Source organism: Nuphar pumila, chromosome 6 (genome assembly GCF_984573655.1).
Source record: "Nuphar pumila chromosome 6, dmNupPumi1.hap1.1, whole genome shotgun sequence".
Lineage (NCBI taxonomy): Eukaryota > Viridiplantae > Streptophyta > Magnoliopsida > Nymphaeales > Nymphaeaceae > Nuphar > Nuphar pumila.
In genome coordinates, this window is record NC_143254.1 from 95,478,084 (window position 1) to 95,497,224 (window position 19,141).

At 40.4% G+C, this 19,141-nt stretch overlaps 1 protein-coding gene across 1 annotated transcript; it reads left to right on the forward strand.

Moving 5' to 3' along the window:
• Positions 1–17,158: 17,158 nt before the first annotated feature.
• On the forward strand, positions 17,159–18,902 carry LOC149835265 (zinc finger protein CONSTANS-LIKE 3-like). Its single transcript, XM_090011779.1, has 2 exons — positions 17,159–18,179; positions 18,355–18,902. Exons 1-2 carry the CDS (start codon positions 17,373–17,375, stop codon positions 18,718–18,720), a joined length of 1,173 nt encoding a protein of 390 aa, XP_089867905.1. The 5' UTR covers positions 17,159–17,372; the 3' UTR covers positions 18,721–18,902.
• Positions 18,903–19,141: the final 239 nt, after the last annotated feature.

Genomic DNA, 19,141 nt, shown 5'->3' on the forward strand with positions numbered 1-19,141 from the left:
TTTGTGGGTCTTAATCGGAACTCGGGTCGGGTCCGGTATACAATTTCACAAACTATACCCAAATCCATGTATTAATCGGACCTTTGGGTCCAGACCCAGGCCTTAATCGGGTCTTCTTATTTATCACCATACCCGGACCCTATAAGGTTTGATTAGGGTAAATCCAACCCATTGACACCCCTAATAACAGCCTACAATACATTACTTCTCCTTAAAGAGATCAATTACAAAAAAATAAGCAAGAATCTCTATCTGGATACGTCAAGTGAAAAACCGAGACCAGATCAGGTGATGTCAAACATAAATCCCCACCATCCATGGACTTCATCACTGCCATTCATTGGACAAATAGTAGGGCCCACAAAAAGTGCTGATGTCATGCTTATACAGACTATGGATGGTGGTGATTTCAAAATACAAAAGCCTCGTTATGGCATGTCACCTATTGGTAAAAACATGTCACCTATTGGTAAAACATTTGAGCTCCCCTTACCCACCAGGGTGTACACTCAGCTTCGACCTTGTAGCAAGGAACTCCAACCATGGCTTTCGAACTTATGACGCCTCATCAACTTGGTAACATTCACAAGTCACCCCTATTGGATGAGTGTATTATTTTAGCAGCATGACGTGCTCAAATAAAAAATTTGCACCTGCAATTATAAAAGCGTCAAGAAAAAATTGAGAACATGTGATATTGTCCATTCGCGGATTCAGAAAATTGTGGAATATTTTTTAAAGTGCGTTATTTTTGCCATACAATATGATAATTTTTCGATAAATATATATAACAAAATTGAAATATGTAAACTAGTATGAATTGAGATTTTCATAGGGTTTGATTTCTCAAAGATAATTTTCTTATCACTAATCACTATGTCAGCCTCTATAGCGACGGACAAAATATTCTTCTTGAGAACATTGTCATTCACCATGAAATGAAAGTGGCAATATTGTGATCCCTAGCTTCAAACCATTTACACCTTGATTTATGTCTCCATAGAGCTTCCTCCGTATTTAGAATCACTAGCCATTCATCTTTGAACCATATTTTCTACTCAATTAAACCCAGGTCACCCTCATTCACTCTGTTGTAGTACCTCTGAAGTCTCTTCGACTTCTTTTATTCTATGAAACTCCACTTTTTTGCTTATTCCACTCCCTTAGTTTCCTCTTAACCACCTCTAATTTACTTATGAGCTTGAACATCGGGCATCTCAGAAGTCTTGTTTCCCACCCTTCCATAACACACTCCTTGCACCCTTCTAAAGAACCCAGAAAAAAAATTTTAAAAGGTGAATTAGTATGATGTTTAGGAAAGAAACTTACTAGTAAGGCATTGTGGTCAGAAATTGTTTTAGGAAGGGTATTAAGCTTTGAGTTCTGAAATCGTTTTAGTCACCAAACAGTAACCAAGGTACATCTGTTTGATATTGTTTCAAAACCTCCCATAACCTAGGACGCTCGGATACTAAGATTATGGGCATACACACCCGTAATAAAGAGCAAGTCCTTCCCTTGCTCCACTAGGATAGTGATAGATGTTGACTTAAATGGATCGGGAAGAGCCACTTACTGGACGCGGCCATGGACGAACCTTGAATGAGTTTTCGATGGAGGTGGGTGGTCAGCGTTCTTCTCAACCAATCAACACCTTCAATGTCGAGAGGTGAGCAGGACCCTTGAACCCCAAAAAAAAAAAAAAACAAATCACGTAGGTAGTACATATCATACTACTATGGATCTCCTATTTATAGGTAGATCTCGTGGGAGGTCCATAATGAATATACATAGACAATTATGAGATATCATAACTATCTTGTAACCCCCAAAATTCAAAAGACTCTCTCATGTTGTCCCTTGATATGCCTATGTCAATAGGAGTCACATCCAGGTTAGATCTGATCTTATCTAAAATCTAACATTCTCCTACTTGACCTATTGACATAAAAAAACACATCATCGAGGATTTTTATTGTTATCTCGATTCAATTTTTATGTGAGTTCTCTTGTTATCCTGTATTACAAGAATGAATCATACGAGTTATGGAGATGAACACCTCTATATGAGATGTTATATTTCTATGTACTATAATATTATTCATTTTAAGTATTTAGCATGTTAAGAATACCTTTATAAATAGGTTGGTTTCTAACCTATTCTATTGGTTATTTTAATATTGTTATTTTGCTATTCTCTCTTCAAAATGAGAGACACTTTACACATAATTAATATAATACACAAAAATATAGAGAATCAATTTAGTTTCATAAATGTAATCACATATAACCATAATGTATTATCATATATTAGAAGGAATTAAATAGACCCGTCCTCATTACAGGTTGATAATATAAAACTGGTGCTAGCTCTTTAGTAAGAGTATTCACATATACATACTAAATTATTCTTAGTTCTTTCTTTAACAACAAAATATTTTATCTCCATATGATTACATGAGGTAAAACTCTTGTTGTTATTAGAAAAAGACACAACAACTTCATTAACATAAAAGGTCTTCAGTAGCCTCTCAATAGATCCCACTATACCAAGACTCGATACGAAGTTTCTAATTCATATGACTTTAGATGAAGTCGCATTTAAATCAATAATTTTTGCCTTAATGGCTTTCAAATCTTTTTCACTATTCTGTAGTGAGAGATGACACCTCGAATATTCTTAGTCACTCATGATTAAAAAAGCAACAGGCTAAAACTATTTTAGTGCTCCCACTTCTCATCGATAACCTTCTAAGTGCTCCCACCACTCAGAGACAACCTTCTGATCGGTTGTGTTATTCTCTATATGAGTAGATTAATTGCTCTATACGAGATTCATATCGAAAAGGCAAAAATGAGACACTTTATTATTTACCTTTTGTAAGACGAGAATAATAGAGTCATTATCATTTCACTTTGGTAAAAACAATAATACTCATAGTTGTTTCACCTCTTCAATTCTCAAAGAATTGACTTTAATTAATGAAACTAGTAGATCATATAACTAGAAAAAATTTGACAGTGTACTTTTGGGTAAAATCATGCTTCATGGGTTGGTGTACACACTTACTATTACATCTTGTGTGAATTTGAAATACATTGACGTACCTTTGAGAAATTTTATTATTTCATAAAGTCACACACAATTGCAATATCGAATTTCAATCTCAACATGGTCCAAGGAACCCTCAATCAACACAACTCAGATCACTTTGGTGATTTAAAGAGTGAGTTGATCAAGATATATTATCATATGTATATGCAAGACATGTCACAAGACAAAAATAATGCATACATTCATAATCCCATGCTTAAATAATCAAAGATAACTCAAAACTACATGAAAAATACAAAATATCATGATAAAGTCACCAAAAAAGTACAAGAGTTACGAGAAAAACATGCATTTTTCAAGTAATAACTGGGATTGAGCCTAAAAACGACCTCAAATGGGCCCTTAAAGACCCTTAACTGGTCACTAAAATCCCTAAAGCGATAACAAAAACCCTAAATCAATTTTGGGAAGCCATGAACCGGTCCAAAAATCACTAAACTGATCTCAAAATGCTCTGAACCAATTATGAAAATCTTGAACTGGGCTCAGAAAGCATGAATCGGTCCCAGGAAGCCCTGAACCAGTCTTGAAAACCCCAAAACTGGTCTCAGAATACATGAACTAGTTTCAGAAACCCCAAAACCAGAATCAAAAACTCTGAACCGGTTCTATTCTAATTAACAAGATCCAATTCTGGACCTGATCTGACCCAAGTATTTTGACCTGGTCTAGAAGGCCCTAGATAGGTTCAGACAAGACACAGTTCAATTTGGAACTAGATCATGAGTCCTTCGGGTCGGACACAGACTTGGTCCACCCGAAAGCCATCCAAGTCCTAGACCAGGTCCACCGAATCAGAGTCATACCCGGTCCACCCGAAACTAGTCTAGGTCCTAGACTAGGTCCAATCAGGTCGGGCTCATACCCGATCCATTCGAAAACCCATTAATGGGTTTGAGCCCGAATCGGGTTCCACCGAGTCGGGTGTAGACCCGATCCACACAAAAACCCATTAATGGGTTCAGGCCTAGATCGGGTCTCCCTGGGGACAGGTGCAAACTTGATCCACTCGAAAACTTTGAAACGGGTCTGGTTGCTATAGTGGAACTCGGCCCCTCAACTCCTTGAAAGTGTTATTTTTTTTACAACACCCTCCTCCCCATTGTCCTCTATCGTGATCAATGTCCACCACTGCCGGTCGGCCTCAACCACTGACGGCGATGGCTGGCCAAACACCATCGTCCCTAGCCATCCGCCGACGGCCGCAGGCAGCAGGATGGCTGGTGGGTAAGGGACCACCCTTTTCTCGAGCTTCTACCACCACCAACAATCGGCCATGGAGGCCGTTAGTGATGGCCTGCCTTCGACAGCCAAAAAGTCGTCAGAGCCAATCGATGGTCGATGACTGAGGCAGAGATAGTCAGAAAAAAAAAATGAAATGGTGGAGGGCATTACTACCACCGACACCAACGACTGCCATCGACGACCAACCTCTATTGCACGATGATGGTTGGCCCTCCTAGGGGGGGGGGGGGGCATTATCGGCCTAGCTGAAAACTTATATTCGACAACCCTATTCGCCGGTGATAACCACCGCCATCCTACACGGATCGACCCGCATGGGGTGTGTCGTCGGCCAACGCCTCCCCCTTCTTCATCGACTTCCTAAAACCGAACGGGAGTCTGACGAGGGAGAAGAGATCTGATGAATTTTTTGGCAAGCATTGCATGGATGCCAACACACCTACACTCAGAATGCACATAGCATAAGCACTGTGTAGGCTCATAACCCAATGTTGGCTTAAATAGATGGAGAAGTGCCACTTACCGAAAGCAGTCATAGACGATCCTTGAATGAAGCTTTGATAGAGGTAGGTGCTCAGCGTTCTCCTTAACTAATCGATGCCTTCAATGAGTACATGCCATAATGTCGAGAGGTGAGCAGGACACATCACACTACTATATATTTATGGGTACATCTCGTGGGTGGTTCATAATGGGAGGTTCATAATGGATCCACAAGGGGCATACATGGACAGTTATAAGACCTCATAACTGTCTTATAACCCTGAAAATAAAAAAGACTTTCTCATGTTGTCCCCTGATGTGTCCATGTCAATACGAGTCACATCCAGGTTGGATCCGATCCGAACCAAAATTCAACAATGAATTGATGGCAATCAAGAGTACTACAACCTTTCACATTTACCTGATTTCAAATGCAAATATGTACAGGAGCCTCGAAGCTACAAATCATATGCATGTAGGCAACTCAGCTTGCAGCATTGGCATCATCTCAGCTACAATCTTGGACTCCAAAAGGAAAGCCACAGCAACCATGTTAGTTCTCACAACCCTGCTCGCCTCCTTATGGACCACCCCTCTTCTCAGAGCACAGAAGTTCTAGCTAAGGAACCTCATTGAGAACATCTGTAGATAGAAAATGGTTATCCTCCTCAGTACCTACTAATGGTTAATACATATCCTTCCCACTTATCCATACTCTGCCTCTGGATAGAGTATGGATCTGATTGGAAATCAAAACAAAACTTGTTATGGACCCGGTTGAATAAATTTGAAATCAGGATGCAAATGGATTGGGTTTAGTGAAACATGACGAAACTGACAATTTTTTTCCCCGGATTTTGTACCCTTACTTCATTGTTTCTCGATCCAGATTGGTATTTGTTTCATTGTGTAAATTTCTTATGTGGTTTCGGATCAAGCAGGACCTTGACTGTACTAGATCTGTTTGCATCCCTACTTAAAGTGCAAGCTCAAATCCGGGTCCAAAGAGGGATGATTGTATCAAGCTTTGACAATGGGCTTGAAAAACACAGCGCTTTCACGTATTTAAATGGAAATGGGTCGGAACCGATAACCATCAACCTGGATCTCGTGCAAGTACCAACCGGAATCTGAGTTGGATCCTGTCAGAATCACATCGAACCCCAAGAATCAACCAATTCTAATTCTGAACCAAATCGGGCTGAATCAGCCCATTTGTAACCAGCAAATGAAACACTTCAAGAAAATATTTAAAAATATTAAAAACTATTTTAAACTATTTTTAAAATTTATTTAAAAATAAGTCGAATCAGTTCAGTTTCGTATCTATTTTTGACCAATGATGATGAATCAGCCCCGATTCTTAATGATACTGACAACATTGGTCTCACATCTACAGTACCTTAATGTTCAAAAGTAATGGGATCTGGATCTGGATCTGATAAAGGCTCTCCTTACAAGAGTAAAAGTGGAATAAGGTCATTTCAAGCGTGATTGGGCTGGGTCCACAAGAGCCAAAAAGCCCTAGGAGAAGGATTGATTAGGCTCGTAAATGAGCTGAATGACCCCAGCTTGAGGTGTTCAAGCTTGGCTTGTTCTTGCATGTGACAAGGTGGCTCGATCTCAAGTTCATAGCATGCCTGAGCTAAACAAGCCTACTTCTGCACGAGGAAAAGTGCATTGTTCCAACGCTGGAAGCTAGTAGCAGGATTTATACTGCAGCCCCATTGAGTTGAGCTTCATCTGGCTTATTTTTAAAAGAAATGCATTGTTTTTAAAGCTAGAAACAATAAGATTTTATCTCTAAACATATTGCTTGCATGCCAAATAACTTAATCATTTTGTTCCACAATACTGTGTGATATAAAGTATATTATAAGAAAGTCGCTAGAATATAAAAACTAGAAATATGGTCATTTCCAATACATTTTTTTGCAAAACCAACTATGTGGATGTGCTTGGCATGGTGAATTCGCTAGGAATCAACTATTGGATCGTGTATTTTGGACGAAAAAATGTGATTTTTGAATGCTTGAATATTTATGAAGATTATGAGCAATTGATTTTAAAGCCTTAAAAAAAACACATTTATGCATTAAAATAAGATGATTCAAGAGCAGGTTATTATAAAACCAATCGTCTCGATAACATCCGTAGTGTTAGATTCAAGAAAAAAGAACAAAAAATTCATGAAAAAACCCAGTTTACAGATTAGTTCTCATATTTATTATTACTACCTAAAAAGCCTAAACTAACCAGGCTGAGTGCGAACACTGATGGTTTAGATTCAGCTAGTTGAGCATGTTCTTATGAGTCAAAACAAGTTCTTTACAAGCCAAACACAAGCCAAGTCACGAGAGGTCATCTCATTTTCCAACCCCACCTGTCCCTCATGGGGCTCAGGCTGCACCAAGGTTCTACAACTTGGCCGGTCTATGTTGATAGCTGGATTGGATTGAGCACTGGGCATGGAAAACGTATTTTTACCGGACCTCTGTGCCCAATCCATTTTACTGTTTGATTGCGGCCAGGCTCAACTATTATTGTGTTTCTATATGTGAATGCAGCCCAAACCTGGCCCGATATGCACGCATACACAGAGTGCATACACAAACTTTAGCTTATCTTGAGCCTAACCAAGCAAAGTAGCCCTTAGTTGACAAGCTCATAAATCAACCCTGTTGAGCTGAATACAAAGTCTATCTGATGAACTCAAATAAGCTCATTGACAAGCTGAACCGCAAGCAGGTTTGCTTCATTTACCAGATCCTTCAGATCATAAGCCATCAGTTATAGAAACTAAGAATAGCCAAAGGGTATTCTTTCTCCTATTTGATGGGACCAGTTTCTTCAATACCTTTTATGGTTGTAGGAGATCCTCTACTAGACAGAATTAGCAATGATATATTGTACCCATAGTCATAAATATCGTGAGATTTATGAAAATCTCACGATAATATATCATGAGAAATTGCCTAAAAGTTTAAAATGGCAATTTGTAACGAGATTTATGAAAAAACATAAATACTGTGATTTAAATGGCCATTTATCGTAAAAAAATATCATGTATTTTTATTTTTAAATAATTTTTATTAATATTTTCTTATTAAAATATTTTTAATTTATTTTTTTATTACCAAGATTTTACCAAAAAATGCGAGATTTATGAAAAAATTTCAAATTCTAGTGAGATTTTGCCGTTTTTAATGTTTGTCACTAAGATTGTACCAACAGAAAACTTCATGTAGAGAGAGGATCAACATCTCATGGTGACCTTGTCAAGTTGTCTGTCCGGTAGGGGCACAACAAACACTTTGGTTTATGAGTTCATGCTGACTCTCACTAATGGAGGCCAATTTTTCCTTCATGACAATGAATTGTAATGGGGCCAAGGAGACTGAGGGGATCGAATGATACTGAAAATCACCATTGATGATGATTTTCAATTGAGAGCAGATAAGGTGATCTGTCAAATCGCTTTAAGTGAGTTGGAATCCTCACCTTCCACAACCGTGGGGTCCTTGTGAGATGAAGCAATGGACGGTGAAAATGTCAAATCACTTCTTTAAAGTGATATGATGGATCACCTGATCTGCTCTCCACCAGGATGGTCGGTGGACAGTGAAGATCACTATCAGTGCAGTGGTGAGTTTCATTAAAGGGCTGTTTGGAATCCAGGAATTGGGACAGGAGTTAATGCATTTGGCAAAAAAGTGGGTGAAACCACCACCTGGTGGAAGCTGAGATGAGAGTTAATGCATTTGGGATGGGAAGCGGCAAACAACAACAACAACTACGCCTTCATCCCAAAACACTTGGGGTCGGCGATATGAACCAAAAACCAAAAAAAATCATTCTGGGTCTTTCACATGAATCATTCTCCTCCAATCATTTCTATCCAATGCCATGTTCTCGGTGAGGTTCAAAGCATTCATATCCTTTCCTATCATCTCCATCCAAGTCTTCTTAGGCCTACCTGGACCTCTTTTAACTAATATATTTTTTCATTTCTTCATTCTTCTAATTGGAGCATCATTAGGCCTTCGCCGAATATGTTCAAACCACCGTAAACGATTCTCTCTTATCTTATTTTCAATAAATGCAACACCTACCTTCTTACGTATCTCCTCGTTTTGAATCTTATCTGGGATGGGAAGTGGCATTGTAGAGTTTTATTCCATGATTCCCAATGCCATTTTCCCAATTGTTGTAGTCACATGATAGGCTAGGTCGGGTTTCTCTGGGTTACCCAACCTGATCCAAACCCAGATACTCAGCTATGGCATAAAAATACTTAATGTTATTTGGGTCAATTTGGACCAGACCAGAGTAATATGGTTGGTTTGGGCTATGATATTTGTTGGATCCAATGCGGCTGACCCAAGTGTTTTCTTATATAATTTTGTGTTGAAAAGTATGTCTTAAATGCCCGCTAGGTTATGTGGGTCGGATTTGAGATTTCATTTTCTCAACCCAACTTTTATAGGTTCCCAAAATCTCGCTTCAAAAGTGAGAAACTCCTTGCTTACCAAAAAGTAGAAGCTTTGGGAAACCAAAGCTTTCAAAATATGAGAAACCCTATTCTCTTTAGTGGGAAGCCCGCTTCCTTTTTGTTTTCAAATTGATTCCTTTTGGCTGCCTTAAAGTTTTCCTCTCACTTCTTATCACTTTCCACTCACTTTTTCTTCACTTCCCACATTTTCATATTAAAAAATTTATTATTATTTTTATAACAAGCTTGCATGTTGGTTTTTATATTGTGTTATATTTGTGTTCATATCATTTCTTATTTGCTTTCGCCCACGCTTCATGTTACTTTCCATGTGTTGTTTTTTTCATTTTCACACACTTGCATAATTGCTTCATATTCATATCCCACTTCCTGCTTCATACTACATTTTGGTACTTGCTTCCCCGCTTCTGCTTCACACATGGTTTTCATATCCATTTGTTTCCTGGTAACTACCAAAACAACTCTCATTAACCACGCCAAATGGGAGTTCTCATGTTTGCCTTGATGTGAGAGAATATAGCCAATGCGACTTGTTTTCTCATTTGACTGAGATTGATTCTCATCGACTCAAAATGAATATCCCTTTAGGAAGTGTTTGGATTTGAGATACATGCCAGATGGTGGATTTGAGATACATGCCAGTGGTTTTTTTGTACATTACTGGTGGAGTTCCAAGTTGGATCTGGAGCCAAAAGCCAGATCGACATTATTTGCAATTTGAATCTTTCATGAGGCAATGCTTGAAAAAATCCACCTCCAACGTATCGACTTGTATCCATACTTATAATATTGAATTCTCATGAATGCTAAGATCTGGCATGTATCTCCTTAGGGTGTGTTTGGATTTGAGATACATTCTCATGAGGTATCAACTTGAAAAAGTCCCACCTCCAAGGTATCAACTTGTATCCCCATAGGGTGTGTTTGGATTTGGGATACATGTGCAAATGGGAGTTCTCATGAATGCTAAGATCTCCAACTTGGATTTGAGATTACATACTATGATTGCCTAGAATAAACAATGTCTCAATATCATAATTTCCAGTATTAGAGGGATTTGCAAGGAGTCGGGGAAAAAATAAAAAATTAGAGTACAAGGAAAATGGATTTAAAAGGAGTTGTGGATTCCCTCTATTGTTTGGAAGCAAAAGTAACTTCTTCAAAGATTTAAGCTTTCAACTCCTGATTCATCACCATGTTTGGCTTTAGGTGACTGTAGCTATAAGTCCCTTGAGTGCAGCAGCTAAGTAGTTTGGTTTCGGAGGAGTTTTATTTTCCTAGTGCTCGATGAGGTGAGAAAAGCAATACAAACAAAAAAGCGTCAATATTTTTAATGAAATCATCGGGAAAGAAAAAGACCAAAAACCAACGTTGACAATAACACCATAAAATTTAACAACAAAGCTAGTGTAGCTGATCACATTAGAAGGAAGCTTAAACAATTAAGAACAAGTCCATATTTATTACAAAATAAAAAGGCCACCAACAATCATAAAGAAGACAACGAGGTTCATGTAATACCCACGGTGGGTGTAAAGAAGTGGGACCCCCTTTCCCATTAAATGGGTGGTGGGGAGAGGGAAGAGTCCCACCTCCTCTCTCTAATTAAGAAGAGAAACCCCCTCTCTTCTACAATTTTGGTAGCGGGAGAGAGAGAGGGGTAACTCCTCTTAAAGAGGAGCATTATTAGGGAAAATGTTTCTCACCCATAGCATATAAAAGTCATGGGTCCCTTCTCTCTTTGTCATTTTAGTTGTGAAAGAAAGAGAAGAGACTGGAGAAGAGCATCCCCGCCATATAATTCAATTTTCTCTCTTTAAAAAAAAAACAAAACCTACAACTGCAGTGGTTGCCGACATTAGTGAAGCGGCCCTGTCAAGGGGAGAAGGGCAGGAATAGGGATCAACCTTGTCCCTGCCACCCTCAATTAAGAGGCACAGAGGGAATAGTCTCCTCTTTCCTCACCGTCGGCAAAGCAGTTGCCAATAGCATGCTTGTACTGAAAAAAAAAACAGAAGGGAGAGGGGGCGGACTGGCGCTGACAATTGTTGTTGCCGACAGTGCCACTACATTAACAGAAGGAGGCAAGGGAGTTTCCCTGCCTCAACTGCTGGCAACCATATGGTTGTCAGAGGCTATAATAGCATAGAGAGGGGGCAGACAGAGAGTTTTTACTCTCTATCTCAACCCAAAAAAAAAAGACCACACAGGTCTCAGGTTCACAATGGACCAACTCGCTCTGTGATGCATGTCAGACCGAGTCAGCCAGACCTCTCAATCTGGGTGCAACCTTGACCAAGTCAGGTTGGTATTAACCTAAACTGACTCGGCATGGACGTGCCCCAAACCGAGTCAGAGCGTGTCGGCTAGTCGACCCGGTTTGGATGTGGTCCAAACTAAGTCGGGTAGAAATAAAAAATAAAAAATATACCAAGCCGAGTCGGGTTTGTTGTTTTTACAGACCAACTCGGGTCTTCTATTGACAAACCGACTCGGTTCAGACCGAGTAAGGTCTACTAGACCAACTCGGACCAGACTGAGCTGGTTAAGTTTAAAAAAAGATAAATAAATAAAATATATATATATCAGACCGACTCGGTCCAAACCGAGTCAGGCCTGCTTTTGACAGAATGACTCAGTCCCTACCGAGTCAGATTTGCTATTGACATAATCGACTTGGTCTAGACCAAGTAAGCCAAGTTAAAAAAAACAAATAAAATAAAAAATTTGTATATATTGAACATGATAAACCACGAGACTTTGAACGTTTCAGTTTTCAATACGAGTCAGATATGGGTTTGGATCCAAACTCAGATTGGATCTCATCTATGTTTGGTAGATCCAAAACAAATTTGGATCCAATTGGGTTTGATTCAAACTCAAACTCATTCCATCGTTGACACTACACTTGTACCAAACCCAATATGAATAAGGTTTGAATCAATTGTACCAGATCCAGTTGAGTTTATGTTTAAAAATTTAACTGATCCACATTAGAGTAAGATTGGATCTGGATCTGAAACTTAATCAACAGATCCAGTTGAATTAAATCTGGACCAAAATGAGTGTAAACTAAGTGTGGTATATAGCAAGACTAGATTCAGACTAGAATGAGTCTGGGATAAAGTTTCATGAGTCCAGGGATGGTCAAAAAGTAAGAAGACTATTTTACCCTTGTTATGCTCGATTAGTAGATTAGGCATAACTTTTCACCCTGATATCAGATTCAAGTAATTTTTTAGATCTTTAGATTCTTCTTTTCGAGTAGGATCTATGGTGGGGGACATGAGGACAAATTCTGAGAAAATAGAGTAAAAGTTTGGCATGAAAGCTAGGGGTATTTTCATAATTTTTACAAAGACAAGATTCTAAATGATGATATGGAATTTTCTGTCTATTTCATAATAGAATTTATGAGAAGATTAAGGTTATTCCTTAAATTTAGAATTTAAGTGTTCCAGGTAAGTAAACATTTATAAATTCCTCATTTGTTAAATAAAATACATGTTGGTTAGTTTAGGCTTCTTGCAATGTGATTCTATGTGTTATAAGTGTGCGTTATCATGTTTTGAACATAATAATCGAGTAGCATGCTTAGCAATCCATAATTTTGATGTTCAGTATGATGCTTAAAAATGTTTACACATATTACATGTTCTTTAACTTATGACATGATTTAGATTATGAATGTATTTTGTAATGAGAAAATCATGACATTGTTGTATGTAAAATATTGTTAAATAAAGATATTTGACTTTGAGAAATGAGAGTAGAGTTCTAGAGTTTCAGGATAGGACTTGTCCTGAGAATATCACTTTTATGCCTTGGGAGAGGCATTGTAAGTATCATGACACAATGAGTTGTCTCTGTGGTGGGTTGTTATCCTTAGAAATGTGACATGTGTCTGTTAATATATGTTAAGAGTAGTTAGGGGCAGGTATAACTTCTCGGAGACATTGGGAGCAAGTATAACCTCTCAGGATCTTCAGGTAGCTATCGATGAGCATTTTGAGGCTCTTGGATTGCAACTGACAAGCAAGCTACAACGATTGTGAGTTCATAGTCTAAGTCGATTTGAGTTATGTTATTATGTGTGGTTCATATGTTTAGCTAACACTGTAGAATCTGAATTGTCTACATGGGTTGCTACGCCCAAGGAGGCTATTTTTGGAATAACCAATTAAAGTAAAATGTGAATACCTACTTTAAGAACGACAAAAGAGAAACAATAAAGGAGGGTAAAATCCATAATTAACATATGTGCTTGGTTAGCAAATTAAATTAAGATTAGAAGCTTAGAGTCCACTATAGTTGTAATGGTTGTATCTTATTTGTAAATGTAAACTTACTGAGTTGTAGACTCTCCCTCTCTTGGTTACAACTGTAGGTTCAGAAACTGTTGTCGACTGAAAGATTTGACCTTGGACTCAGACTCAGCTATTATCAGACATCCAAGTACTTGAAGTATTTTTCATCTTTGCATTTTCTTTTCATTCAGAATATGTAATTTAAATATTTTTATTAGGATAGTTATCATTGCTATTGATGAACATATGGACTTTATTATAAAAAAAAATTTGACATGATTGAATGTTATTTTGATCATTTTTCTCTGAACACTAATGTCTATGAACCCAAGCTCGTGAGTCCTTGATTTGGGTCGTTACAGTTCCCCATCCAAAAATTATGCAATAGAAGGAAGACAATGTTGAAGAGACACATATAGACCAAGGAGGGAGGGAGACTTGGTAAATAGGGGATTTACTAAGGTAAATGTGTTAAAAATTTTGATCTGAATCCTTGTGATTCAAGCAATTGTAAATACCTTCTCTTTATAAGAAGAGGTTTTTTAATGACAACGACCCTCACCTAAGCGAGAAAAAACTCAGGTGGGGGCCCACGACCAATCTGCCTTAACTGGCCCACCTCTGAAAGCTATGGATGCAATCGTGCGCCAGTGGTGTTTCATCCAATGCCTTCATCTCAGCACCCAGGGGCGTAGCTAGGGGGGGGCAGGACTGGGCTGTAGCCCAGTCCTGCCTCTCGAAACAGTTAAAAAAAAAAAAAAAAATTTTAAAAGCCCAGTCCTAGCCCAGCCCTGATTCCATATGAAATAGATTTTTATCCATTTTTGTAGCCCATCCCAGTCCTATCCCAGCCCTGACTGCAGCAAATAGTTTGATTTGTCCACATGAAATAGATTTTTATTAATAATTGTAGTCATTTTTTATTTTATCTAAAAAAATTTTTTTTGGGGGCGCTGCCCCCGAACCCCCGATTATCGCACAAATAAAATTTTTTTTTGCTACACCCCTGTTTGCCCCCCCCTCACATGAATCCTAGCTACTCCCCTGTCAGCACCCTCACAACCTCACCGCAGGCCATGGGTGCAACCCCTGCTGTGGGCTCTTTATAAGAAGAGTTGGAATTTGAAGTTTTAGGATTTGTAATTGGCTGATTCTCAGCCAATATTCACGCCTCCCTCCACATCCCTCTCCCAAAAATAGTCCAAAACTTTTTAGACACTGTCACGTCACTTAACCGTCTCCTCCAGTACCTTCCTCCTAAACAGAGCCTTAAGATAAGGGTTGTCAAACTGTTTAAACTGTGCGGCGTGAGATTCTGACTTGAACCCAGATCCATAATCAAACAGATCTAAGAGCCCACCGATCCATCTTACAATGCTTGAGTTTGCCTTCAAATAGTAAGATGAAAACAAAAGAATGCAGAAAATGAAGCTCTTAGATGAAATACCAACCTTGCCATGATTTTTTATTCTCTTTAGGTTTTATGTAAATAACAATCATTTGGATACCGCACACCTGCTTAGGTGGCTCAGTTTAAGGCATTCAAGTTGAAAAATGTCACGAATTTGATGGCACTTAACAGAATGTCTCAACCATAACAGTGGTTTCTTCCAATTATTGGAAAAAAAACAATTATTTGAGTACCGAGAACCAGTATTGAATTATAAAAAAGCTCACATTTGTCCAAGCATTGCAATTAATATCTAGTTCTGTGGTAACATCAAAAGCCAATAATAGACAATTTTTACCCATATATATGGAAGTTTTAAAATTTTGCAGAGTGGTGTTGAGCAATGTTGTCAGTATCCATTCTTATTGTATCGATACTATACTAACCTGAATCCGCTATTTTTTACTAAATGTAAAAAATGCTTAAAATTAATTTTAAATATTATTTGAATAGTTTTAACGCATGTCACACAAGGAATATTTTTTAATTTGTGTTTTAGCTGATTCAAAAAGATTCACTTGAGAATCAGTATTCGGCCTATTCACCTGAATCGTTGGCCAAACGATTGGATAGGCGATACTATTTTGAAAACATTGGTGTTGAGCACTAAAGATGAAAAAAGGCTAGACCAATAAATGGCTTGGTAGAAAGCTGGTGCATTTGCTTCTGCCATCCACCTTAGAAAGATACATCCTTCACATCAAATCTCATAATTGCATACAACTAGAAAGTCCCAGAAAGCTATGCCCATGTGATGTGTCCATGGGCTGCCCATTTCTTTTCAACTTTTGATGAACATGATAAGATCCCCTATGGGTCAACTTGCTTCCAACATGTCTCCATGCAATTTCCACAATTGCAAGATCTTATCTCGTGTAGCATGTCGACCAAGTTTATGAACTTCTACTCTTGCAGCTGGTGAAATGAGGCCAAATTCATAAACTCCAATATTGAAAACAGACTAGTTTTTGGATTTGGTCGTTATTTGGATGATGCCCTATATATATTACGGTAAAAGTTGATCAGTGATACTATGGTTTCAGTGTTGCAGTTCATGAACTTGGTCATATTTCACGTGAAGAACATGATACCAAAAGGTTGATCTGTCCTTGTTGAGATCACGACCTCCATGAAAGTAAAGAAGTTGTTACAGCAGTTAACCTTCTACAGGTTGCCTCACAAGCTTTTGTTTCTATTAATGGAAAGAATAATCAATCAGAAATTCCAAATTCACTTTAATCAAACTAAGTTCAGTTTTTTAATATATACCATATTGGATGTTGCTACTTATTTTGTATTCTATTAATGTGTCCAAATCTAGGATTTGTTGGAATCCTGGAACACTGAGAACCTTGAAAGTTTTTGGTTTCAGCGAGGTTGAACCAGTGGCTGCCTGACCAAGCTTTTGTCGCGCTTGAGCAGGGCCCAGCTCATGTTGGGCTTGAGCTCATAACACGGGCCCATGTATATGGTTAAACAGGCTGTGCTCAGTAGGGATCCCAACGGACCAGATCCAGTAAGACACTTTTATGAATTTTGGCTGTTCTGACACGATCCAGATCTGACTTTCTTATGTATTCAGTTTATCGGGATCCGATCCATTTGCATCCCCAGTACTCAGTCCAGCCTGTTTAACCATATACACGGTTCGCAGACCGCATATAGAAAACTTGGATAAATCGGGATATTCGGACCGTACTCCACTAAGCGAATGCCCCGCTTCTTCTGGATTCGCGGGGCCCGCCAAAAACGCCACGCGTGACTGACCCCAACTGCAGCATCACCGGCCAGATTCACAAAAAAATTTGGGTCACCGACTCTCTCATCTCGACCGTCCGATCGACGCACGACGGCAATCGATCGAACCACCCAGACTTCCACTCTCAACCACCAAGTCAACCAACGTAACCATCGTCCCCATTGGCTCTGCCTTACGTGTCAAAACTCGATAAGATCAACCCCGAACCTGTGGACCCCACATCTACCTGTCTTAGCAGCTCTGCCCTTTGGTTTACTGCAAAGGTCCCCTGCCCCATACTTGTTCCCAGTCTCCAGTTGACAGCTTTCGCTCAGACCCCAAAAAAAACCTAAAGGCGGTCCAGAACTCCCCACGTGGCGCACAGCAGTCGCCCTAATCTCCGGTGAGATAGATAACGCAGAAGAGCGCTCTCTCTCTCTCTCTCTCTCTCTCTCTCTCTCTCTTCTCTCTCAGAGCGAAGGAGAGAAGAAGGATAGAAAGAAAGACAAAGGGAAGGAGAGATGAAGGAGGGCGAGAAGGGACGAAACGGTGGGTTCTTGGGGGAGGTGGATGGGTTCGGAGGAGAGGAATGGAGCCTGGTGTCGAGGGCGTGCGACTCGTGCAAGGCCTCGCCGGCGCTGCTCTTCTGCCGGGCCGACTCGGCCTTCCTCTGCCTCGGCTGCGACGTCAAGGTGCACGGCGCGAACCTGCTGGCTTCCCGCCACGAGCGCGTATGGATGTGCGAGGTCTGCGAGCAGGCCCCCGCCAGCGTCACCTGCAAGGCCGACGCCGCCGCTCTCTGCGTCGCCTGCGACAACGACATCCACTCCGCCAATCCCCTCGCCCGGCGCCACGAGCGCTTCCCGGTGGTGCCGTTCTACGAGCCGGCTGCCGTCGTCGCCAGATCGTCCGCCAGCCTGTTCGTCCCGTCCGTCGACCCCGACGGCTTGCTCAAGGGAGCCGGCGACGCGAAGGAGGACGACGGCGACGGCGACGAGGTGGAGGCCAACGTCGAGGGGGCTGACGAGGCCGAGGCCGCCTCGTGGCTCCTCCCTAACCCTAAGGTGTGCGCTCAGGAGTGCGAGCTCAAATCCGGCGACTATTTCTTCCCTGAAGTTGATCCTTACCTCGATCCCGACTACGCTTCGCCGATGGATCACCGTTTTCATCAGAACAACGTCTCCGACAGCGTCGTTCCCGTCCAGAACAAATCGTCGCCTCCGGCGCTGGTTCCGACTATGATCGGCGGGTCGGATCAGTATCTGGAGGTCGATTTCTCCCGATCGAAGCCCCGGTTCGGCAATACTACAGCCTCGCTGAGCCACAGCGTAAGTCTTTCTTCTTCTTCACTCTTACAGCCGTTTTCTGCTCTATCTTGAAGCATTTTAGTCCTAAATAGTCCGTCAACTTTGGTAATATTAGAAATACGGAACATTTTAAGTTCGATCTGCGGGGAGAGTGCTGAAATTTAAGGGTTCTTCTTTTCCCCGATCGATTTTCCAGGTCTCGTCGTCGTCTCTGGAGGTCGGAGTGGTGCCGGACGGCAGCTCCCTGACGGATATCTCGAACCCGTACGGCCGGAGCGTGAAGGTCTCGGGAGGGACGGATCTGTGGACCGGCCAGACAGTGCCTCATTTCTCGCCGCTCGATAGGGAGGCTCGGGTCCTCAGATACCGGGAGAAGAGGAAGAACCGGAAATTCGAGAAGACGATACGGTACGCGTCCCGGAAGGCGTACGCCGAGACGAGGCCGAGGATCAAGGGTCGGTTCGCGAAGAGGACGGAGATCGAGGCGGAGGTCGACCGGATCTACTCCTCCGCCGCGGTCTTCATGGCGGACTCCGGCTATGGAGTCGTCCCGTCCTTTTAGGTCTGGAAGAAATCCAAAAATAAATAAAGCGGAAGTTTATCTTTCTCTGTCCTTTTTTCTGTTTTTGTCCCTTTTTTTTTGCTGTCCTTTTTTAGGTGTAACGTATCACGTGGGTAAATCTATTATATGCAGGCTCTTGAGCTAACTTTGGTAAGTAGTTAGATCCTTTGTTGTTAGTTTCACTTTCTCCATTTCTTATTATATCTCTGTGTCGCTTAATTTCTCTGTTTGTTATTCCTGTGTGAATCTGTTTCTGTTCTGCAATTGGCTCGGAAACGGATTCCGTCATTTGAAGTAGGATGGGTTCAGAACCATTTAGCCATTGATTAGATGGCTAAGATTGAATGTATGATGAAACCCATTCTATTTCAAATGATGGGATCCGTGTCCGATTGGCTCGCATCCTTCAGAAAAAAAAAAA

Excerpts from the sequence above, each read along its gene's own strand:
- LOC149835265 (XM_090011779.1), top strand. The coding sequence starts at position 17,373 with ATGAAGGAGGGCGAGAAGGGACGAAACGGTGGGTTCTTGGGGGAGGTG. Across the intron at positions 18,180-18,354 it reads CAGCCTCGCTGAGCCACAGC|GTCTCGTCGTCGTCTCTGGA; the intron begins GTAAGTCTTTCT and ends TCGATTTTCCAG.